This window comes from Malaclemys terrapin, chromosome 12 (genome assembly GCF_027887155.1).
Source record: "Malaclemys terrapin pileata isolate rMalTer1 chromosome 12, rMalTer1.hap1, whole genome shotgun sequence".
NCBI classification, from domain to species: Eukaryota; Metazoa; Chordata; order Testudines; family Emydidae; genus Malaclemys; species Malaclemys terrapin.
In genome coordinates, this window is record NC_071516.1 from 35,366,613 (window position 1) to 35,391,774 (window position 25,162).

The window sequence follows — 25,162 nt, forward strand, 5'->3', positions numbered from 1 at the left end:
ACTGCATTCACCTACTTCCGCATTTCCAGTACCTAGAAAGACAACCTAGAAAAGCTACTGAGGCTCCGTTCCATGTCTGGTAACATTATCCTGTGCCTCAGACCCTCTGTCAAATGGGGAATGTCTTTTCTGATTCATTATATATCCTTCTGCGGGGAGAGGCGGTCTCCTGAGGCACGTATGCTGTGGGGATAGCAACAGGCAAGGGGAAGTTGGTATTTACTGACATTTTCTAAAACTAAACCAGCATCAAACTTCTAATCTCAAAGGGAGAGTCCTGGAGAGGGAAGAAACTTCTGCTCCGGAAACAAATCTCTCTCCCTATTGCGTGAATGTTATGGTGACTGTTAAGAAATAACACACTAATTCTAGATTTACAGCTGCCTCAGTGATTTAGATGCTGAGTTCCCATCCAATTCCCTTAGAAAGGTTTGAGACTGTCAGCAGAGTTAGGTGATCTTACATTTTCTCCAGCTAACCCCCCTGTTACCCTCTATAGCAAGCAAACATGTACCCAGTCCCCATCCAATGAGCTCATTCAATTAATTCAGTTACCTTTTTTAAAAAAGTCTAAGTGATTTAGAAGCCTACATCCTATTTTCAAAAGTTTCTCAGTTGCTAAATCTTAGCAACCTAAATCTCACTGAAAGGCAATGGGACTTAGCCTCCTATGTCAGTTTTGAAGTTTGCTTAAGTGTTTTTGAAAATGTGAACCTTAGCTCAATGCCTCCTGGTCAGTCATTTCTGAAACAAGGAAGTGCAGGCTGCTGCTCAGATAAAATGCAGGTGCAAGAGGGTGCTTCACATATTTAGGTTTCAGAGTGGTAGCCGTGTTAGTCTGTATCAGCAAAAAGAATGAGGAGTACTTGTGGCACCTTAGAGACTTACAAATTTATGTGAGCATAAGCTTCCGTGGGCTAAAACCCACTTCATTGGATGCATGTAGTGGAAAATACAGTAGGAAGATATATATATATATATATATATATATATAGATATAGATATAGATATAGATATATATATACAGAGGACATGAAAAAATGGGTGTTGCCATACTAACTATAACGAGAGTAGTCAGTTAAGGTGGGCTATTATGAGTGGGAGAAAAAAAACTTTTGTAGTGATAATCAGGATGGCCCATTTCCAACAGTTGACAAGAAGGTGTGAGTAACAGTAGGGGAAAAATGAGCATGGGGAAAGACTTTTTACCCATCCCCTCCCAGTCTTTATTCAAGCCTAATTTAATGGTGTCCAGTTTGAAAACTAATTCTAATTCTGCAGTTTCTCATTGGAGTCTCTTTTTGAAGTTTTTTTGTTGGAGTATTGTGACTTTGCGGTCTGTAATTGAGTGACCAGGGGGGTTGAAGTGTTCTCTGACTGGTTTTTGAATGTTATAATTCTTGACATCTGATTTGTGTCCATTTATTCTTTTGCGTAGAGACTGTCCGGTTTGGCCAGTGTACAAAGCAGAGGGGCATTGCTGGCACATGATGGCATATATCACATTGGTAGGTCTGCAGGTGAACGAGCCTCTGATAGTGTGGCTGATGTGATTAGGTCCTATGACGGTGTTCCCTGAATAGATACGTAGACAGAGTTGGCAACAGGCGTTGTTGCAAGGATAGGTTCCTGGGTTAGTGTTTTTGGTGTGTGGTGTGTGGTTGCTGGTGAGTATTTGCTTCAGGTTAGGGGGCTGTCTGTAAGCGAGGACTGGCCTGTCTCCCAAGATCTGTGAGGGTGAGGGATTGTCCTTCAGGATAGGTTGTAGATCCCTGATGATACACTGGAGAGGTTTTATTTGGGGGCTGAAGGTGACGTCTAGTGGTGTTCTGTTGCTTTCTTTATTGGGCCTGTCCTGTAGTAGGTGACTTCTGGGTACTCTTCTGGCTCTGTCAATTTGTTTCTTCACTTCAGTAGATGTTTGTCTCTGTCTGAGGGGCTGGAGCAAATGTGGTTGTATCTCAGAGCTTGGCTGTAGACAATGGATCGTGTGTTGTGGTCTGGATGAAAGCTGGAGGCATGTAGGTAAGTACAGTGGTCAGTAGGTTTCTGGTATAGGGTGGTGTTTATGTGATCATCACTTATTAGCACTGTAGTGTCCAGGAAGTGGATCTCTTGAGTGGACTGGTCCAGGCTGAGGTTGATGGTGGGATGGAAATTTCTGAAATCATGGTGGAATTCCTCAAGGGCTTCTTTTCCATGGGTCCAGATGATGAAGATGTCATCAAAGTAGCGGAACTAGAGTAGGGGCGTTAGGAGATGAGAGCTGAGGAAGCATTGTTCTAAGTCAGCCATAAAAAAGTTGGCATACTGTGGGGCCATGCGGATACCCATAGCAGTGGGGGGTAATGTACACAATAAAGACCAAACTCCCATGATTGCTATGAGAATTTGGCACCTAACTCCCTTAGGCTTCTTGGAAAGGCCCATACCATGGAAGCACGGAAGTCAGAGACCTGAGATTATAAAATACAAATAATTTCTTCCCATTCCCAGAAAAGTTTCAGGGTCACAAGCACCTTCGGTGCCACAGCACTTAATACAAATTATGAAATCTTGTTCCAGAACTGTAGGTCTCTAATTGGTCTGTTAGCATTTGAGAACCAAGGAATAGCACTGATTCCATCCCGTGAAGGACACTGTTCTACATTCACACTAGACAGTTCATGGGCCAGTTCCGGTACAGTCAATATAATCATTTGAGTTGTGTGTATTGCAAAGGATAGAAATATACACTTATTTCTGAAAGCAAAACCAAGTAGGAGATTGTATTCTCCTTCCATAATTTGTTCCCTATCCATGCAGCAAGGTCTCATTCCAATTAATCCCCAGTGTGAAAAATTTTGTGTAAAGCTTTGTTGTTTAAGATGTCCAAATGTTAAACATTTGTGGCTCACATAATTGTATTTTGGAAAAAGGGGGTTGTTTCTTTGTTTTTTTTAATTGATCTCTGGGAAAAATATTGCTGTCAGGCCTGGGTGGCGCATATCGTAGGCTGGAGGAAGCTAACCCTCCCCAAACACTCCAGTATGGCCCCGTCCATGCTCCACCCTGACGGCCCCTCCCAGGGCTTGCGAAAGGTAAAGTATTGCCTCCTAGAGGCGCCCGGGGGGTGGTATGTAATTGTCCCAGGTCACTGGGTGGGGGCTCGAGCCGGTTTTGCACTGCATTATTGAAACGGAACCCCTAGATACTGAACCCGGCCCTTATTGCTGCCAACTCAGAGGGGCAGAAGGGTTACATAAGCAAGGTAAGAGAAGCAATTCTTTCACTCTATACCACGCTGAAAAGGCCTCAACTGAAGTATTGTGTCCTGTTCAGGAAAGATGGGGACAAATTGGAAAAAGTCCGGAGAAGAGCAACAAAAATGATTAAAAGTCCAGAAAACATGACCTATGAGGGAAGATTGGGTTTCTTTAGTCTGGAGAAGAGAAGACTGAGGGGACATGACAAGTGTTTTCAAGTACATAAAAGTCGTTACAAGAAGCATGGGGAAAAGTTATTCTCCTTAACCTCTTAGGATAGGACAAAATGCAATGGGCTTAAAGTGCAGCAAGGGCGCTGTAGACTGGACATTAGGAAAAGATGGTGGGATCTCCACCATTGGAGGCTTTTAAGAACAGTCCAAACACCTGTGAGGAACGGTTTGATAATGACATAGTCCTGCCTTGAGTTCAGAGGACAGGACTACATCATAGAATCATAGAAGATTAGGGTTGGAAGACACCTCAGGAGGTCATCTAGTCCAACCTCCTGCTCACAGCAGGACCAACACCAATTAAATCATCCCACCCAGGGCTTTGTCAAGCCGGGCCTTAAAAACCTCTAAGGATGGAGATTCCACCACATCCCTAGGTAACCCATTCCAGTGCTTCACCATCCTCCTAGTGAAATAGTCTTTCCTAATATCCAACCTAGACCTCCCCCACTGCAACTTGAGACCATTGCTCCTTGTTCTGTCATCTGCCACCACTGAGAACAGCCAAGCTCCATCCTCTTTGGGACCCCCCTTCAGGTAGTTGAAGGCTGCTATCAAATCCCCCTCACTCTTCTCTTCTGCAGACTAAACAAGCCCAGTTCCCTCAGCCTCTGTGTAAGTCATGTGCCCCAGCCCCCTGATCATTTTCGTTTCCCTCCGCTGGACTCTCCAATTTGTCCACATCCTTTCTGTAGTAGGGGACCCAAAACTGGACACAATACTCCAGATGTAGCCTCACAAGGGCACACTGCTGACTCATTTCCAGCTTCTCATACACTGTAATCCCCAGGTCCTTTTCTACAGAACTACTGCTTAGCTAGTCGGTCCCCAGCCTGTAGCAGTGCATGGGATTCTTCCATCCTAAGGGCAGGACTCTGCACTTGTCCTTGTTGAACCTCATCAGATTTCTTTTGGCCCAATCCTCCAATTTGTCTAGCTCATCTGGACCATATCCCTACCCTACAGCATATCTATCTCTCCCAGCTTATTGTCATCTGCGAACTTGCTGAGGGTACAATCCCTCCCATCATCCAGATCATTAATAAAGATGTTGAACAAAACCGACCCCTGGGGCACTCTGCTTGATACCAGCTGCTAACTAGACATGGAGCTGTTGATCATTACCCATTGTGCCCGAATGTCTAGCCAGCTTTCTATCCACCTTATAGTTAATTCATCCAGACCATAGTTTTTTAATTTGCTGGCAAGAATACTGTGAGACCGTATCAAAAGCTTTGCTAAAGTCAAGGTGTCAAGGCTGTATCCCCACTTTGAACTTTAGGGTACAAATGTAGGGACCTGCATGAAACTTCTAAGCTTAACTACCAGCTTAGGTCTGGTCCGCTGCCACCATTTCCCAATGGATTCCCTCCCTGGGAAGCCTTGAGAAACCTTTCACCAATTCCCTGGTGAATACAGATCCAAACCCCTTGGATTTTAAAACAAGGAGAAATTAACCATCCCCCCTCCTTCCTCCCACCAACTCCTGGTGAACACAGATCCAACCCCCTTGGATCTAAAACAAGGAAAAATCAATCAGATTCTTAAAAAGAAGGCTTTAAATTAAAGAAAGGTAAAAAACATCTCTGTAAAATCAGGATGGAAATTAACCTTACAGGGTAATCAAACTTAAAGAGCTCAGAGGACTCCCCTCTAGTCTTAGGTTCAAAGTACAGCAAACAAAGATAAACACTCTAGTAAAAGGTACATTTACAAGTTGAGAAAACAAAGGAAAACTAACATGCCTTGCCTGGCTATTTACTTACAAGTTTGAAATAGGAGAGACTTGTTTAAAAAGATGTGGAGAACCTGGATTGATGTCTGGTCCCTCTCAGTCCCAAGAGCGAACGCACTCCCAAACAAAGAACACAAACAAAAGCCTTCCCCCCCGCCAAGATTTGAAAGTATCTTGTCCCCTTATTGGTCCTTTAGGTCAGATGCCAGCCAGGTACCTGAGCTTCTTAACCCTTTACAGGGAAAAGGATTTTGGAGTCTCTGGCCAGGAGGGATTTTATAGTACTGTACACAGGACAGCTATTACCCTTCCCTTTATAGTTATGACACAAGATATATCACATCCTCCACTTTCCCCATATCCACAGAGCCAGTTATCTCGTTATGGAAGGCAATCAAGTTGGTCAGGCATGACTTGCCCTTGGTGAATCCATGTTGACTGTTCCTGATCACCTTCTCCTCCTCCAAGTGCTTCAAAATGGATTACTTGAGGACCTGCTCCATGATTTTGCCCAGCACTGAGGTGAGGCTGACCGTTCTGTAGTTCCCCGGGTTCTCTTTCTTCCCTTTCGTAACTTTAGCGCCCTCATGACCAAGATGGAGTCTGCTCTGCAGGCATCTCTGGCCAAGAGACAGCGTGCACAAGAATGCAGCAGGGAAAATCCCTTCCACCCCAGTGGCACCAGTTCCAACCCCCCCAGAGTGAACACACACCCCCACAGGAAAAGTACAATGGATATAAAAAAGGGAAATATTTATTTACAGAGGGATGAGAGGAGAAAAACAATGAGGGGAAATATAGGGGGAGCAGCAGAACAGGGTTGCATCCAAACCAAGGCTCCACGAGCCCTGTGGTAGCACAGTCTGGAAGGGCAGACACTGAGCAATGTGTCTGCACACAGAGTTCAGGAGTCCTGAGCAAAGTTCCAGGCAAGTGGTGAGTCTTGGGTGCTCCTGGTCGTCTTCAGCGCCAGTGAACTTTCCCCCAACAAACCCTTCCGGGGCCCTCTTCTGCTGCTTTCTGCAAAGCCACACAGAGCCACCACCTCCCCACTTAACTAGCTAGCAACCTCCCTCCTTGTTCCCAATACAGAGTCACAAGCCCCAGTACTCACAGCCCCATGCAGCTCTGGGCAGCAGTGATACTGGGTCCAGCTCCGGCCTGTCCTTCTCGGGCGATTCCTCCCTGGCACAGTGCTCCTCCTGGCTCCTGTGCTGGGGTGTCCCCGATCAGCCCTGTCCTTCCCAGGCTTCAGGCAGGTTCTCTGCTGCTTCACTTTGTGAGGGCCTGTGGGCTGCTGCCTCTCTCTCCAGGGGAGCTCCAGAGCCACACCCCTGAGTTTCCCTCCTTTCTCTCACTGCTCCCGCTCCCCCAAAGAAAAAGATTTAAAGGAGCCATGCTCTCTAAACCTCAAAGGGGTTACACTTTTTTAAAGATGGGCACTACGTTAGCCTTTTTCCAATAGTCTGGGACCTCCCCCGATTGCCATGAGTTTTCAAAGATAATGGCCAATGGCTCTGCAAGCACAATATAAATCCTAAATCTAAATTCACCAATAAGGTCTAAATCCAATTTATCCATGTGTGCATGCATATGTGTGTGGCGTGTGTATGCATGCATGTGCATATGTGTGCGTATGTGTGCGTGAGTGCATGCATGTAAATATGTGTGCATCGTGTGTATATGTGTGCATACATATATGTGTGCATGCGTGTGAGTGTGTGCTTATGTTTGCGTATGTGTGCGTGTTGGTGTGTGTATCTTGTCCACGCGTATGCATGTGTGTATGTGTGCATGTGTGTGTGTGCACATGCGTACGTGTATCTGGGTAAGTGTGCCTGTGCGTATGCGTGAATGTACCTATGCATGTGTGTATGTATATGTGCAGGTATGTGTGTGTGCGTATGTGTGTGTGCATGTGTGCGCGTGTGTGTGTGTATGTGTCCGTTTGCATATGCGTGCATGTGCGTATGTGTGCGTGTATATATGCGTGTTTGTGTGTGTGTATCTAGAAGTCTCTCACCCTACAATAAATGGATGCCCAGTGTTCCAGCTGAGTCCATTTCACCTGCACCCTCTCACTGAGCACAATCGCGGGTCTTTGTCTGAACTCTGAACAGCCACAAGTTCAAGTCTCCCACCAGCCCAGTGAAACCCACCTGTGTAATCTGATATAGGCCCTAAAAAGACTGGGGTACCAGGTTTTGAGAGGTCTCGCCCAGGGCTGTCAGAGCAGTGGTTCTCAACAAGGGGCAAGTGTAGCCTGGGGGTACACAGAGGTCTTCCAGGGGGTACATCAGCTCATCTAGGGATTTGCCTCGTTTTACAACAGGCTACAGAAAAAGCACAAGCAAAGTTCATACAAACTAAAATTTCATGCAGACAATGACTTGTATATTCTGACTATACACTGAAATGTAAGTACAATCTTTATATACCAATTGATTTATTTCACAATTATATGGTAAAAATGAGACAACCAGCAGATTTTCAGTTGTACTGTGCTGTGACTGTTTTGTATTTCTACAAATATTTTTATGTCTGATTTTGTAAGCAAGCAGTTTTTAAGTGAGGTGAAACTTGGGGATACGCAAGAGAAATCAGACTCCTGAAAGGGGTACAGTAGCCTGGAAAGGTTGAGTGACACTGTGTAAAAGCAGGACATGAAGCCCAGTGAAGCTCAGGGAAACAGGACTGGGACTACAGCACGCTTCGCTTTAGGCCCTACCCCAACCCATGTTATATCTATTTTAACCCAAGGAAATTGACCGGTTCGCATGGTCCAAGCATGAATTTCCTGCAAGCTTTCCTCAGGGCCTCCTGGACCTCTTTGTTTCTCAGGCTGTAGATGAGGGGATTGACCAGGGGAGTTAGGACAGTGTAGATGACAGAGAGAACTTTCTTGAAGTTGCTCAGGATATCTGTGGTTGGGAACATATAGACAATCAGCAGAGTTGCATAATAAATGCTCACCACAATGAGGTGGGAGGAGCAGGTGGAAAAGGCCTTTTGCCTTCCGGTGGTGGATGGGATTCTCAGGATGGTGGCAATGATGCAGATGTAGGACATCATGATAAGTAGGAATGGAACCAGTGAGAAAAGAAAGCTGAGTGTGAAAGCCAGCGTTTCCATCAAGTGTGGGTCATTGCAGGAGAGATTTACAAGGGGGATAAAATCGCAAAAGAAATGATCAATAATGTTGGGGCCACAGAATGTTAACTGAGATATAGACAATGTTAATATGCCACTGCATAGGAAGCCACCTATCCAAGAGCCACCTGCAAGCTGGAGGCAGGCCCTGACACTCATATGGGCTGCATAGTGCATTGGATTGCATATCGCTAAATACCGATCGTAGGACATCACTGACAGGAGAAGGCATTCTGTAACCACCAGAGAACAAACGAAATAAAATTGTGTGAGGCAGAGACTAAACAAAATAGTCCTGTCCCCAGTCAGGAGACTGGCCAGCACCTTGGGTAGGATGGTGGAGGTGTAGCAGGTCTCCAAGCAGGACAAATTCCCCAGGAAGAAGTACATGGGGGTGTGAAGGTTCTGTTTAGCCACAACAAGCGCAAAGATAAGGATGTTCCCAGCCACGGTCACGATGTAGATGACGAGAAACAGCAGGAAGAGAAGAGTTTGTAGCTCAGGGAGATTCCAAAATCCTACCAGGATGAATTCCGTGAGAACTGTTTCATTCCCCCACTCTGGGTTCGCCATGAGGTCCAACTAGGGGAAAGAAACCAACATTTACAATGAAATCTGAAGAGGATACATTTTCATCATGCTTTAGCATCAATTTAGTTCCATAAATATTCCATAAGGCCCCTCATCCTGTGGGGACAGTGAAGAACCAAGACTCTGGAGGCAAATTTTTTATTTAGATCTTTGAGATTCCATTATCACCTGCCCTCCGCTCAGTTAAGAGATCGGTGCAGGTAGAAAGCCACACACACCGCTGGGTATATTTATGTCAAAACTGGCAAAGCCATTTTGTATTAGTCTTTTGTAACTTCAACAAGTGGTCCCCATGGCTCACCACGGTAGACTGTGACTTGTTGCACTGCAAACATATTATCGGTTCATCTAATGGATAACAGGCTCTATTGGACTCAGCCAAGAGGAGGGGACTGTGATCAACACAGTATCAAAGCAGGTTACGTTAGTCTCCATGAGACAAGGTCCAGCCCTTTCCTGCTTTTATTCTTTTTCCATTTTTTGACATTCTCCTGGATCTCTCCAGAGAGAGAGGGAGAGAGACACTTGTGGTGTTTAGATGTTGCTTGTAATTATTAGAACTGGGAGCACTGGCTGTTGGGAGTCTGAAAGGACAGGAAACAGGAAGGAGCAGGGAGGAGTTGAGGAGGCTGAGTGAGAGTTAGAGTGTGCAGCAGCAGATGGTAAGTCTGTTAGGACCTTGCCTGGTTGATACAACATTTTGGTGACGAGGATGGATCTTCTGCCTCTGAACCCACCTGCATCCTTTCTGCAAAGCCCAGGTGAGCCTCCAATTGCTTTTTCTGTCTGGAACCATATGTTTGAGACTTACCTGCTTGCAATCAGCGCTACAAAGATTTCTGAAGTAAGAAAGCGTGCTCTGCTAATCCACTGCCTTGGAGCAGAAGGGCAGCGTATATTTTACACTTGCAGATGATAAATATGAAACTGCACTCACTGCATTAAAGAACTTTTTTGTGCCAAAAGTGAATGTAGTAGGCTAATCGCTACAGATTTTGCCAGTGTGAGCAGAAACCAGGGGAGACTATAATGCAGTATATTGCTTCCCTGAAGAGTCTGATTGTATCTTGTGACTTTGGGAATATGGCAGATAAGACGATCAGAGACCAGCTCATTGAAAACAACCATGCTTCATGTAAGAGAACACTTACTTCTAGAACCACAACTTACACTAGAAAAAGCAATACCCATTGCTACTCAGATTGTGTCAGCTACAGCTGAAGCCAAAATAATGAGCAGAGATACAGAAAGCACAGTTCAGGCTGTGACTCCTTTGCAGAAAAGTTCACTATCGCTGCTGACAAACAATTGCAAGAGGAAAACTAATAAAAAGCCACAGAATCAGCAAATGCAAAATACAGTAAAAACATGCTTTCGCTGTGGATCCCCACAACATCTTGCAAGCTACACAGGATGTCCAGGAAAAGTAGCTCAGTGCAATCATTGCAAAAAGATTGGGCATTTTGCTAATGTCGCAGTAGCCAGTTTAATCAACAGGTGCATGCAGTTACAATACCAGATGTTACTGTGCTGAGTGTGTACAAAATCACTACTGATTTCTTGGAAGCATACCGGGCTACACGACATGCCACAACGCAAAGATCACCCGCAGAGTTACTGCATGGGAAACAGATGAATACTAAACTGAACATTGCTGGATTGTTATAGGCAAGACCTGATATCCCAAACGAGGATGAGGTGAGAAAAACAATTGAACAGAACCCAAGAAAGTATAAGGCTTTCACAGACAAGGGGCGGAGTGCTAAGGAAACAAAGTTTAAGTGTGGTTCCTTTGTTAGAATACGAAAACCTGGAATTTTACGCAAAGGAGACCATAAATTCACAGCTCCTCTTAAAATCATAGCGAAGAAGGGACCTTACACCTATCGACTTTCGGATGGGCGGGTATGGAATACTTCTTATCTTGCACCTGCCTATGCACCAAGAGGAGATTATGCCAACACCCAGTCTGTATTGGATGACTTCACCATAGAACCAACAAAACAAGACATTGCACTGGAACCGGGGCTTGAGAGATGGCCTGTCAGACGCAGATGACCACCTGTGTGGACTAAAGACAGTGTTATGTAGTATCTACAGTGTTTGCAGTGTAATATTTCTGCCAATAGTATAGTGTCTTGTTTCCTATTTGTTCCTGTGGTTAGAACAACAATGTTTATTTTAATTGAGAGAGTTTCTTAAGAGAGGAGGGAATGTGGTGTTTAGATGTGCTTGTAATTATTAGAACTGGGAGCACTGGCTGTTGGGAGTCTGAAAGGACAGGAAACAGGAAAGAGGGGTGAGGAGTTGAGGAGGCTGAGTGAGAGTTACAGAGTGTGCAGCAGCAGATTGGTAAAGAGGTTTCCACTGTAAAAATCAAGTCCTATTGAAGTTTGTTAGTTCCTTGCCTGGCTGATACAACAACACGTCACTGAGCTGATGAATCACAAACTGATGCCAAATTTACACTTCACTCCCCTTACAGTTTCCTTTGCCAGCATCACAACCACTGTGGTGTTTCGGTCACTTTCCCTCAGAAACACTTGCCAATTGAATCTTGTTTTGTTTCTGTCTGCAACTGAATCGTTCCTCAGTCCTGCTGGGAGTTTGTTTTCGCTCTCCGCTGGTGTTGTCTGCCACCGTGATTAACTTCACGTTCTGGGTGAAGGGGGATTATGAACTCGCACAGGACCACAACCCAATGAGCTTGCTCCCCAAACTGGCTGCCCCCCACTCTCTGATTGCTCTGTTTTAATGCTATTTTATCCAACACCCCAGTCCCCCAGCTCATGGCTTCACTCTCTGTTATTGAATCCCATTGGTTTTGGAAACTGAGCCACTCAGCCAGCCACACGGTAGTGCCAGTAGCGAAGGCAATCGGATATTTTCAAACAGCCGTAGTGATACAAAGTGTCCAATACCGCATAACACCCGAACATGTCACATCAGTGCAACCCCGTCATCCTCTGTATAATTCGACTGACAATAATGGCACGGGTGTGATAAGATTTATTTTTACAGCTGCTCAATCCTCTGTATGGCTCATTTTCCCCAGGCCTTCTAGACAGTCCCATCTGGCAGGGGTTTTTAAGACTGCACAGCTCCCTGCCTTGCACAGGAAGGTCTCCAGCAAGCCAGTCTGTCTAATGCCCAGCACCACTGCGTTGCTTTCTTGCCAAAGGTGATGAACAGGTATTGCCAACTTTCATGAGTTACCTCACAGCACATTTATTTTCAAGGTGAAAGCATTACCGAGGAACAGATCTTTAAAAGACAACAGACAGATTTAAAACAAACATCAAACACAGCAGGTGTCACCGAGCAGCCTTATGGAGCCCGAGTGGGGCAAAGTCGTCTTTGCCCTCCTTTCTTGGACAGAGATCCAGTTATTTCTGTGTTTCCTACGCTGGTCTACACTTAAAACTTAGATCAGTTTAGCTACATCACTCTGGGCTGGGGACAATTTTACACCTTCTCCGACGTAGTCAAGTTGACCTCCACCCCCCTCCCCACCACAGTAGACACCACTAGATTGAGGAAACAATTCTTCTGTTGACCGAGTGACACCATGCCTCTGTGGGTCACAATTGAGAATACCAAACGCAGGACAAACTGCTGAGAAATAGGGCAGACACTCTCTAAAACTGGTGATTATTTCCCCATAAGATATACCAGACCAGCAACAAAATAAACTTCTGTCTCACCACACCGGCTAGTAAGAAGTCAGAAAAGCAGTCTCCTTAGGCATTTCAGTCCTTGTACCACCACCAAAACACTAGATGTAATGAGGAGGGTTATTTAAACCAATTGCATGAAACAAAAGGCCCTTCTAATCCCAAAGGACCAGCCACACACCCAGGCCAATATATAACTCAGATCTTACCCAATAATCGTGCCATGGCCAATCCTTTAGACCAATAGTAGATTGGATTTGCTGTTGCAGCATAATTCCTATACATCTCATGTAATCTTGCCATGAGCTAATGAAAACAGCTATTTTATCCATCCAAGCTTTGGCAAATGTTTGGAACCCAATTAACATGAAGTCAACATAGATATTAATTTCAGAGTGGTAGCCGTATTAGTCTGTATCAGCAAAAAGAATGAGGAGTACTTGTGGCAAAAGTACTCCTCGTTCTTTTTGAAGAGATTAATGTTCTTCGTTGTGTAGGAATTTTGGCATTTAGCCATGAAAGCAATATGGTAGCGTGCCTCAGTTTCCCTTTTCCTTGAGCACATTAGGAATGTAATGTCTTTTCTCCAAAGTACAATTTCAAGACTAGTTACAGGCACTAACTGAAACATCAGAATCACAAGGCCTTTTAACGTGAAGTGTGTTGTTATGTTGAAATTAAACAGTATAACTATAAAGGCTTCTAGCACATAGTGAGTTCTTATGTCTCACTCCCAGCATGTTTAAGGGTTTTTCCAAAAGCTCATGCATATTGTACATTTTTACAGATGTTGGCATCAGCAACAAACTAGTCACAAGAGTTAACATTAGCATTAATATTAACATCAGATCGATCACAATTGTACATTTACAAGCATTTAGTCACGCCATGCCTTTTGTTTAGATAGACCATTTTTAGTCAGCTTCTTCAATATCCCTTTTGACCTTTTGTAGCATTTCCTTAGCTACTAGTTCCTGCTATCGAATATTTGCCATTGTAGCAGGGTGGTTGAAACAGCCCAGGAGAGGGCTGTGGCTGGGCAAGAAGCCTGGGCTGATTGGAGAAAGTAGGCTCAGCTGTGGCTATGCTCCAATCAGGTCCAGCTGGCCCCTATAAGAGCCTGGGAGTGAGAAGCCTAGTCAGTCTCCCTCTGCTTATAAAGGGAGAAGGGCCTGGCTGCAGGGACCTAAGCAAGACACCCAGGTTAGGAGCAGGGTTGGGGAAGGGCCAGATGAGCTGGGAGTTCTGGCCTGGAAAGCCCCAGGCTGCAGGCCTGACTATAGGCTGATAGGTGCAGGGTTGCAATGGTGCAGCCCATGGGTAGGCAGAGGCAGCAGGTCCGATCCGCTTTGCCTGTGATGACTGGTTTATACTGCAGTCTGCCCCAGTGAATGGGGGCTATATGGAGACTGGGCAGCAGCCAAGACTGAGGCAAAGTGGGGATAGTGGGTGGGGGTTCCCCTGGGAGGGGGAGACCCAGAACTGTGGGGTTACTGCCAGCTGGCAGCACCCAGTTAAAGGGGCACTGGAGTCCTGGGAGGGACATGGGGGCCAACAGTGGTGGCGAGACACCAGCCTGCAGAGGGTACTCTGGAGGCTGGATGCTAATTCCCAAGGACAACCAGCAGGAGGTGCCGCAGGGGTGAGCCCCGCTCTCTTACAGCCATTCTTTGTTCATGTTCAAGACACAGGCTCTCTCTCAGGGCTTGCAGTTTGATTCTGCTGATGCCTTCTGGCTCATGGTCACTGATCTTTAACCTTTAAAACTCTCAATATCAGATTTCAATAGCATGGGGTTCTGATCCAAAGTTTAATTGACCTTGTTCTGTGGATCCTGCTGACTTGCCACCGTAACTTGCCTCATTGGTTCACAACTGAGAATGCCAAATTCAGAACGAACTGCTGAGAAATAGGGCAGATACACCCCAAGACTGGTGGCTAATCCCCCATAGGATATACCAAACCAGCAACAAAAGTAAATTTTTCTCCCCACGCTGACTAGCAAGAAGTCAGAAAAGCAGTTTTCCTTGGGCATTCCAGTCCTTGTACCACCACCAAAACACTAGACTTAGTGATGAATGGTTATTTAAACCAATTTCATCAAACAAAAGTGTTCTTCTGATCCCAAAGGACCACTCAGGTCAATATAAAACTGAGATCTTACCCTATAATCATGTGGTTTCCAATCCTTTAGTATCTAAAATCTAAAGGTTATTTATAAAAAGAAAGGAAGAAAGGTGAGAGTTACAATTGGTTAAAGGAATCAAATACATATAATAAATGCAAAGTTCTTGGACCAGGCTTGTAGCAGTGATAGAATAAACTGCTGGCTTGTTAAGTCTTTGGTTGTTTCCAAATCATTGGAAGATCCTCAGTCCCTTGGTTAGAATGCTCCTATTAGTACAAGTACATCATAATCCAGAGGTTGGAGCAGAAAAGGGGCCAATACTCATAACTTCAGATACAAAAATGATACATGCATGCAAATAACACAAGCATATTTAGCAAATCATCACTTTCCTATTGACAGCTTACTTGACACACTTTGTATAAAATTTGTTGCAATTGTATAACAGAGGCAGTAACAATGATCTATGTGGTCATATTTTAATCAGATAACATCACACTGAGCTATCGCCTCTTGGGGAGGAGGATTTACTACAGAGACAGGAAAACCTGTTCAGTCGCTGGAGTAAGTGTCTGCATGAACATAAGAATGGCCAGACTGGGTCAGACCAAAGGTCCATCCAGCCCAGTATCCTGTCTACTGACAGTGGCTAATGCCAAGTGCCCCAGAAGGAGTGAACGTAACAAGTAATAATCAAGTGATCTCTCTCCTGCAGTCCATCACCACCCTCTGACAAACAGAGGCTAGGGACACCGTTCCTTACCCGTCCTGGCTAATAGCCATTAATCGATTTAACCTTCATGAATGTATCCAGTTCTCTTTTAAACCCTGTTATAGTCCTAGCCTTCACAACCTCCTCAGGCAAGGAGTTCCACAGGTTGACTGTGCGCTGTGTGAAGAAGAACTTACTTTTATTTGTTTTAAACCTGCTTCCCATTAATTTCATTTGGTGGCCCCTAGTTCTTATATTATGGGAAGAAGTAAATAACTTTTCCTTATTCACTTTCTCCACATCACTTATGATTTTATATGCCACTATCATATCCCCCCTTGGTCTCCTCTTTTCAAAGCTGAAAAGTCCTAACCTCTTTAATCTCTCCTCATATGGGACCCGTTCCAAACCCCCAGTCATTTTAGTTGCCCATTTCTGAACCTTTTCCAATTCCAGATGAAGGGACCACCTCTGTACACAGTATTCAAGATGTGGGCGTACCATGGATTTATGTAAGGGCAATAAGATATTCTCCATCTTATTCTCTATCCCTTTTTTAATGATTCCTAACATCCTGTTTGCTTTTTTGACTGCCGCTGCACACTGTGTGGACGTCTTCAGAGAACTATCTATGATGACTCCAAGATCTTTTTCCTGATTCGTTGTAGCTAATTTAGCCCCCATCAAATTGTATGCATAGTTGGGTTTTTTCCCCCAATGTTCATTACTTTACATTTATCCACATTAAATTTCATTTGCCATTTAGTTGCCCAATCACTTAGTTTTGTGAGATCTTTTTGAAGTTCTTCACAGTCTGCTTTGGTCTTAACTATCTTGAGCAGTTTAGTATCGTCTGCAAACTTCGCCACCTCACTGTTTACCCCTTTCTCCAGATCATTTATGAATAAGTTGAATAGGATTGGTCCCAGGACTCACCCTTGGGGAACATCACTAGTTACCCCTCTCCATTCTAAAAATTTACCATTTATTTCTACCCATTGTTCCCTGTCTTTTAACCAGTTCTCAATCCATGAAAGGATTTTCCCTCTTATCCCATGACAACTTAATTTATGTAAGAGCCTTTGGTGAGGGACATTGTCAAAGGGTTTCTGGAAATCTAAGTACACTATGTCCACTGGATCCCCCTTGTCCACATGTTTGTTTGACCCCTTCAAAGAACTCCAATAGATTAGTAAGACATGATTTCCCTTTACAGAAACCATGTTGACTTTTGCCCACAATTTATGTTCTTCTATGTGTCTGACAATTTTATTCTTTACTATTGTTTCAACCAATTTACCTGGTACTGACGTTAGACTTATCGGTCTGTAATTGCCAGGATCACCTCTAGAGCCCTTTTTAAATATTGGCGCTACATTAGCTATCTTCCAGTAATTGGATACAGAAGCTGATTTAAAGGACAGGTTACAAACCATAATTAATAGTTCTGCAATTTCACATTTCAGTTCTTTCAGAACTCTTGGGTGAATGCCATCTGGTCCTGGTGACTTGTTAATGTTAAGTTTATCAATTAATTCCAAAACCTCCTGTAGTGACACTTCAATCTGTGACAGTTCCTCAGATTTGTCACCTACAAAAGCCGGCTCAGGTTTGGGAATCTCCCTAACATCCTCAGCCATGAAGAATGAAGCAAAGAATCCATTTAGTTTCTCCGCAATGACTTTATTGTTTTTAAGTGCTCCTTTTGTATCTCGATCATCAAGGGGCCCCACTGGTTGTTTAGCACGTTTACTGCTTCTGATGTACTTAAAAACATTTTATTACCTTTTGAGTTTTTGGCTAGCCGTTCTTCAAACTCCTTTTTAGCTTTTCTTATTACATTTTTGCACTTAATTTGGCAGTGTTTATGCTCCTTTCTATTTACCTCACTAGGATTTGTCTTCCACTTTTTAAAAGATGCTTTTTTATCTCTCATTGCTTCTTTTACATGGTTGTTAAGCCATGGTGGCTCTTTTTTAGTTCTTTTACTGTGTTTTTAAATTTGGGGTATACATTGAAGTTGAGCCTCCATTATGGTGTCTTTGAAAAGTGTCCATGCAGTCAGGGCCGGCTCCAGGTTTTCTGCCGCCCCAAGCTCTGCCCCCCCCCAAAAAAAAGCCGCAGCAGAGCAATTCGGGGGCAGGTCCTTCACTCCGAGAGGGACTGAGGGGCCTGCCACCAAATTGCCGCCAAAGACCTGGATGTGCCGCCCCGATAGTGGCCGGAGTGCCACCCCTTGGTATTGGCCACCCCAAGCACCTGCTTCTTTAGCTGGTGCCTGGAGCCGGCCCTGCATGCAGCTTGCAGGGATTTCACTCTAGTCACTGTACCTTTTAATTTCTGTTTAACTAACCTCCTCATTTTTTGCATAGTTCCCCTTTCTGAAATTAAATGTCACAGTGTTGGGCTATTAAGGTGCTCTTCCCACCACAGGAATGTTAAATGTTATTATATTATGGTCACTATTTCCAAGCGGTTCTGTTATAGTTACCTCTTGGACCAGATCCTGTGCTCTACTCAGGACTAAATAAAGAGTTGCCTCTCCCCTTGTGGGTTCCTGTACCAGCTGCTCCAAGAAGCAGTCATTTAACGTTTCGAGAAATTTTGTCTCTTCATTTCGTCCTGAAGTGACATGTAATCAGTCAATATTGGGATAATTGAAATCCCCCACTATTATTAACAAATTTATTAGAGCATAAGCTTTCGTGGACTACAGCCCACTTCTTCGGATGCATACGGGCTGTAGTCCACGAAAGTTTATGCTCTAATAAATTTGTTAGTCTCAACGGTGCCACAAGTACTCCTGTTCTTTTTGCGGATACAGACTAACACGGCTGCTACTCTGAAACCCACTATTATTGAGTTCTTTATTTTGATAGCCTCTCTAATCTCCCTTAGCATTTCATCGTCACTATCCCTGTCCTGGTCAGGTGGTTGATAATAGATCCCTACTGTAATATTCTTATTAGAGCGTGAAATTACTATCCATAGAGATTCTATGGAACATGTGGATTCATTTAAGATTTTTACTGCATTTGATTCTACATTTTCTTTCACATATAGTGCCACTCCCCCTGCCCTCACATGACCTGCTCTGTCCTTCTGATCATTTTGTACCCTGGAATGATTGTGTGCCATTGATTATCTTCACTCCACCAGGTTTCTGTGATGCCTATTATATCAATATCCTCCTTTATCACAAGGCACTCTAGTTCACCCATCTTATTATTTAGACTTCTAGCATTTGTGTACAAGCACTATAAAAACTTGTCACTGTTTATTTGTCTGCCCTTTTCTGATGTGTCAGATTCTTTTTTATGTGAATGTTTCTTGTCTGATCTGGCCTATACTTTATCCTCTTCCATCCTCTCCTCCTGACTAAAACCTAGAGAATCTCTATCAATAGACTCTCCTCTAAGAGAAGTCTCTGTTCGATCCACGTGCTCCTCTGCAGTAATTGGCTTTCCCCCATCTCTTAGTTTAAAAACTGCTCCGCAACCTTTTAATGTTAAGTGCCAGCAGTCTGGTTCCACTTTGGTTTAGGTGGAGCCCATCCTTCCTGTATAGGCTCCCCCATCCCAAAAGTTTCCCCAGTATCTAATAAATCTAAACCCCTCCTCTCTATACCATCACCTCATCCACACATTGAGACTCTGAAGCTCTGCCTGCCTACCTGGCCCTGTGCGTGGAACTGGAAACATTTCTGAGAATGCCACCATAGAGGTCCTGGATTTCAGTCTCTTCCCTAGCAGCCTAAATTTGGCCTCCAGGACGTCTCTCCTACCCTTCCCTATGTCATTGGTACCTACATGTACCACGACCACTGGCTCCTCCCCAGCACTACACATAAGTCTAGATGCCTCAAAAGGTCTGCAACCTTCGCACCAGGCAGGCAAGTCACCATATGGTTCTCCCAGTCATCACAAACCCAACTATCTATGTTTCTAATGATTGAATCTCCCATTACTAACATCTGCCTTTTCCTAGTGACTGGAGTTCCCTCCCCCGGAAAGGTAACCTCAGTGCGAGAGGATACCCCACCACCATCTGGAAGGAGGGTCCCAACTATGGGAGGGCTTCCCTCTGCTCCCATTGACTGCTCTCCTTCCCTGGGCCTTTCATCCTCCTTAACAGCGCAGGGGTTGTCTGACCAGAGGTGGGACAAATCTAGTCTCCTGAAAAGCCTCATCAACATACCTCTCTGCCTCCCTTAGCTCCTCCAGTTCCGCCACCCTGGCCTCCAAAGCCCGTACACGGTGTCTGAAGGCCAGGAGCTCCTTGCACCGAATGCACACATACGCCCCCCGCCCACAGGGCAGGTAATCCTACATGCTACACATTATAGTGGCGTAGCTGCAGTTGTGCCCCAGTATCTCTTGCAGTGTAGACATGCCACCAGTCTGTGGAAAAGCCAGCCTGAACCAGTACATGCAAACCATCCCTGAGAGAGTGCAACTTCTCTGGAGTTGTGCAGTCTCAGTAACTTGCCTTCCTCACCTCCACTCCAGTTTTTGGTTCCTGACAGAACTGTGGTGACCCTCCTTCTTGGAGCTTCATACAAGCCCTGACCCACAGTGATCCATGACCTTAATACAGTGAAGTTCCCAAAAGTATCTATCACAACACTATATTAATGATTATGTGAATGATTAAGTGACTTATTAGAAGACTCAATTCTTGATGGAGATTATTATTGATTATGAATGTTGCAATGGTCTCTAGGAGACCTACTCATGGACCAAGACCCATTGCGCTTGAAGCTGTACAAACCCAGAATGTTCATATGGTAAAGTATCGGTACCGATGCTCAGTACTAAAGATGGAAAGCCCTCAGCAATGTACTCATTCTTATCACTGAGCGTTTTCCATCAGCAAAATGCTTTACAACATGAATTCTTTCCATAGCCTGGGGAAAAGACTTGGCATCATTGAAAAGGAAATGATGCCTTTGTGTAGGTGATGGATACGATGACATTTTCTTCCCTATCCTCAATGATCTATTTTTAACGAAGATGAGATGAAAGGTTTGTTTACCTTAAAGTTGGCATAGAAGAAGCTGGAATCTGTAACGTGACCTCTTCACTTGGTGTTTCAGAGAGCGGGATCCATCTCCGATCTGCACCCCCTTCACCTATTTTAGTTGTTTCAAGGTACATCTACCCTGCACACTACTGGTGGAGGCGTGTAGGGTCTGTGTAGCTACACACCACAGAGCAGAGCAGTAACAAGACCTGCATGTTCCGGGCTGGACACAGTAGTTGTGCTGAGACCATTGGTTTGCTTTGCCTTGTATCTCTCACCAGAAAATAAATGTCTCTCCTGAGTCATTGTTTACCCTGCAAACACCACAGGTGAATTTCCCCTTGAGACTTTGCTAATGGGCACATTAAATTACAGGGAAGGAAAAGTGAATAGCATGTTTTGTTTAGGTTTTTGAGGTTGACAGTATGTGAATAGACTCAAACTTCTTCTGGCCAATCAGGGAATGGACCAGAGAAGCTAAAGCTTCAGAACTAAAAAGTCTTTATTTGAAGTTGGAAACATGTAGCAGGCCCCACTGTGTTCGGTGCTGTACAAACAGAGAAGAAAGAGATGGTCCCTGCCCCAGGCGCCTCTCACTCTGTCCTGTTGAAGGTGTGTGTGAAATACATAGATATTCATTGGGCCAAAGAGACAAACTGAGAATTACGCACCAGCCCACTGTTTGGGGCACTTGCATAGGAGCTTAGAGAACCAAGCTCCAATCTGTTAGATATTTCATACACCTCCACATCCTGTCTGTGCCCTAGTGCTGTCCTGTGCCCTAGTGCCTGAGCGCGCTGCCAAGGCAGAGTGAGCACATGTGGATTATGGCAGGTCGGGTCATTGCTCAAGGAGCGCAGAGTTACGGTAGCATTGGCATGTAGCTTTACCCCACATCTCCTCATTAGGAAGAAAGTCCAGAGTGCCAGGAGACAGTGGGTGTGGGAGCCCACACTGGTGATGTTTGCATCTTCCCCTTCTCTTGTCCTTTGGTCAGCCAGCCTGATGATGGCCAACTTTCCTCCCAAAGTCTCTTTCTCTGAGAACCCCAAAGGGAGTGATGGGGCAATAGCCCATCCCCTCACTATCTTGTCCGTCAATTAGCTCTAATTTCCTACACACCAGTTTTGGTTCATTGACATGCGCTCTCACGCTGTTCTCGTTTACCAGGCATGACCGTAACACTGTCCTTGAGTTCTAGCAAAAGCTTTTTGTTTGGACTAATTCAGTCTTTTGTCTCTTCTTTGCATCTTTTTTCCATCCCCATTTGTTGTTCTTGGTCACAGTGACGCTCTATGAACTTTCACTCACTTCTCCCAGTTGAGGTCGCACTGAGGGTAAGTTTGTAGGCCTATTATCACAGACCCTTTGTGAATCCAGCCCTGGGTGGGACTTTCAAAATCATTGAAGTTGCGAACACCCTTTGAAACCAATGAGTTTGAGGAGCCTCACTGCTTTGGAAAAACCCACTAGGCACCTAAATACCTTAAAAATCTGTCTGTAAGTGTCCTTGAGAACTTAAAAACCCATCACAAGTAACTGGCATAACTAAAGCACCAATCTCTCCCCTCTTCCATCAGTGTTAAAAACACAAATCCATTGTTTTAGGTCCCTGTCACCAACACTATGGACCAAATTATGCCAGAGGTAGGTCTCAGAACTGAGCTTGATGGGCAGGTGTTCTTGATGGAGACATGAGTACAACAGAACTGAGGTCTAAAATCATTGTTGTCCAGTTTCGTCCAGACGCTCATGGCATATACACAGACAAGTGGGCACGGCACTACATACACACTTCTGTCCTTCTCTTTAACCAGGTTTCCTTATTCCACAGTAGGGCTCACTACATACAGAGACCCAGCCAGGGGAGCACCTTATGCCAAAAGTAACGAAGTTTGAAAATCCATGTGGTTAGCTCCCAGAGGTAGAAACAGTATTACTGGTCACACAACTGTCCTGTCTTCATTAAAAACGTAAACCAAAAAGGCTGCAAATGTTATTTTAGCTGGAAATTTACCCACTTAGGGATGAATAAATTCTGTATCAAATTTGTGGTGATGATTTTCTCATTATTAGAGCTATTCAGGACTTTAATTTTCATTTCATGGGAAATTCCATGAGTTCTGACTTTCTTTATTTTAAATTTTATTTTGAGATTTTTTATTACATTTTGTTGTTTGTTTTATTTTCTATTCTATTCTACTGTTTCCTTTTTATATTATATTTAATTGTGAATTATTTTATAAAATTATTGTTTTCTAGAAATTTTCCCTGGAACATTTTGATCTTGACAATTTAGCATTTTCTGATGGTAAAAACCTTCTATCAGAAAATTATCGATTTTCATTAGCACATATTAGAGAATCCTGTACCAGAACTATAGGCTGCTTGTTGGTCTACTGGAGTGCATGATAACCATCAGAATGTGTGATCCAGCATTTACAGAAGAACACAGGTATCCAATTATTTCTCAATGCAAAATAAACTAGACAATTGTTATTCCCAGTCCTTTCCTAGCATAATTTGCTCCCTAATCGTGCAGTAAGGTCTCATCCAATTTATCACCAGTGTGAACAATTTTCTGTCACCAAAGCTTTGTGGCTCATAATGCCCATATGTTGAATATATGTGGCTCACAGAACTGTACTTTGGAAAAAAGAGTTTTAAAAAAAATTAATCTGTGGCAAAAATATTGCAGACAGGGATGAAATCCCATTCCTTAAGTCTTCGAAGGATGCACATCTAATCTGAAACAGGCTAGAATACAGACACAGACCAGAATTTTGTCAGACCGTGGCTTAAATTTTAAATTCCAAGTTGTTTGACTCCGTAACTGACAGAACAAGGAGGAATGGTCTCAAGTTGCAGTGGGGGAGGTTTAGGTCAGATATTAGGAAAAACTTTTTCACTAGGAGGATGGTGAAGCACTGGAATGGGTCACCTAGGGAGGTGGTGGAATCTTCTTCCTTAGAGGTTTTTAAGGTCAGGCTTGACAAAGCTCTGGCTGTGATGATTTAGTTGGTGATTGGTCCTGCTTTGAGTAGGGGGTTGGACTAGATGACCTCCTGAGGTCCCTTCCAATCTTGATATTCTATGATAATTTAAGGAATATTTTTTAACTGAAATCAGGGGCTTAATCATTATTACTGGCTATTTACCATTCACTGTGATCAGCTGACAGGTAGAGATCAATAGGAAGGATAGAGAAAACATTGTCCATATTACCCTTGGCTTCCGCCTAATGCCCATTGTACACCCTGGCCTCACCTTTACCACACTTCACCCTCTGCTCTCCCTAGTCTCCATGATACAGCATGACTACCCCTTTCCCATCTCTGCACCCCCCAGTGCCCCTTGGCCCTGGGTACATTCTTGCTTGTGCAGCCGGCGCTGAAGCTGGTACCTTGGTTTCTATTTTTAGTGAGCTAGCTAGAGTACAGCTAGAGCGGCTACAGGAGATTCCATTCACACCCCTGCCTGCAGTGTAGACGCACCCCATGTATGTACACTGAATTATTCAGTCAGGCCTCTTTCCGTCAGTCAGCTGTCTTTGACTGGGCAAATCAGTGTAAATATTGAGGTCCCTTGGACTGGTATAGCTTATCCCCTTTGGAATGAACTATCCTAATACAGGCAGCTTTACATCAGTGTAGTTGCATCCAATCACGCTAGATGAGTGGCCCACCCACGGGAGGCCTCAGGGGAGCCCAGAATGCAGCCCCTCACATCAGTTTCCCTTCTTCATTCCCCAAATAAACTCCACATGGGTTTTTTCCAGTCCAATCACAACAGCCCCCAATTTAGGTTTCATTTTTCACACTCTGTGTAGACGACAGAGAGAACTTTCTTTCAGTTTCTCAGGATGTTGGTGGTTAGGAACATATAGACAATCAGCAGCGTTGCATAATAAATGTTCACCACACTGAGGTGGAAGGAACAGGTGGAAAAGGCCTTCTGCCTCGAGGTGGTGGATGGGATTCTCAGGATGGTGGCAATGATGCAGGGGTAGAAACAATATTACTGGTCACACAGCTATTCCATCTTCATTAAAAACAAACCAAAAAAGCTGCAAATATTATTTTAGCTGGAAATTTACCTTCTTAGGCATGAATAAATTCTGTATCAAGTTTGTAAGAAATGTGATGGTGATTTTCTCATTATTAGCTATTCAGAACCAGAATTTTCATTTCATGGGAAATCCCATGAGTTCAATTTTTTTTTCATTCCAATTCTGACTTTTTTATTTTAAATTTTATTTAATGTTTTATTACTTTTTATGTCACTTATATTTTCTATTCTATTCCATTCTTTAATTTTTATATTATATTTAATTTTGTATTTTATACAATTGTTTGTTCACCCTACACAAAATTTTGTAGAAATTTCCTATGGAACATCTTGATCTTGACAATTTGGCATTTTCTGATGGTAAAAACATTCCATCAGAAAATTATCGATCTTCATTAGCACATATCAGAGAATCTTGTACCAGAACTATAGGCCCCTTGTTGGTCTATTAGAGTGCATGATAACCATCAGAACGCGTGTTCTAGCAGTTACAGAAGAACACAAATATCCACTTATTCCTGAATACAAAACAAACTAGATGATTGTTATTCAAAGTCCTCTCCTAGCATAATTTACTCCCTAATCATGCAGTAAGGTCTCAGCC

At 43.9% G+C, this 25,162-nt stretch overlaps 1 protein-coding gene across 1 annotated transcript; it reads right to left on the minus strand.

The window, feature by feature from the left end:
* Positions 1–7,958: 7,958 nt before the first annotated feature.
* Positions 7,959–8,936, minus strand: LOC128847097 (olfactory receptor 6B1-like). The gene has a single exon (XM_054046436.1). It carries the CDS (start codon positions 8,934–8,936, stop codon positions 7,959–7,961), a length of 978 nt encoding a protein of 325 aa, XP_053902411.1.
* Positions 8,937–25,162: the final 16,226 nt, after the last annotated feature.

Bases quoted from the DNA above. Each gene is read 5' to 3' on its own strand.
- LOC128847097 (XM_054046436.1), bottom strand. From the start codon at position 8,936: ATGGCGAACCCAGAGTGGGGGAATGAAACAGTTCTCACGGAATTCATC.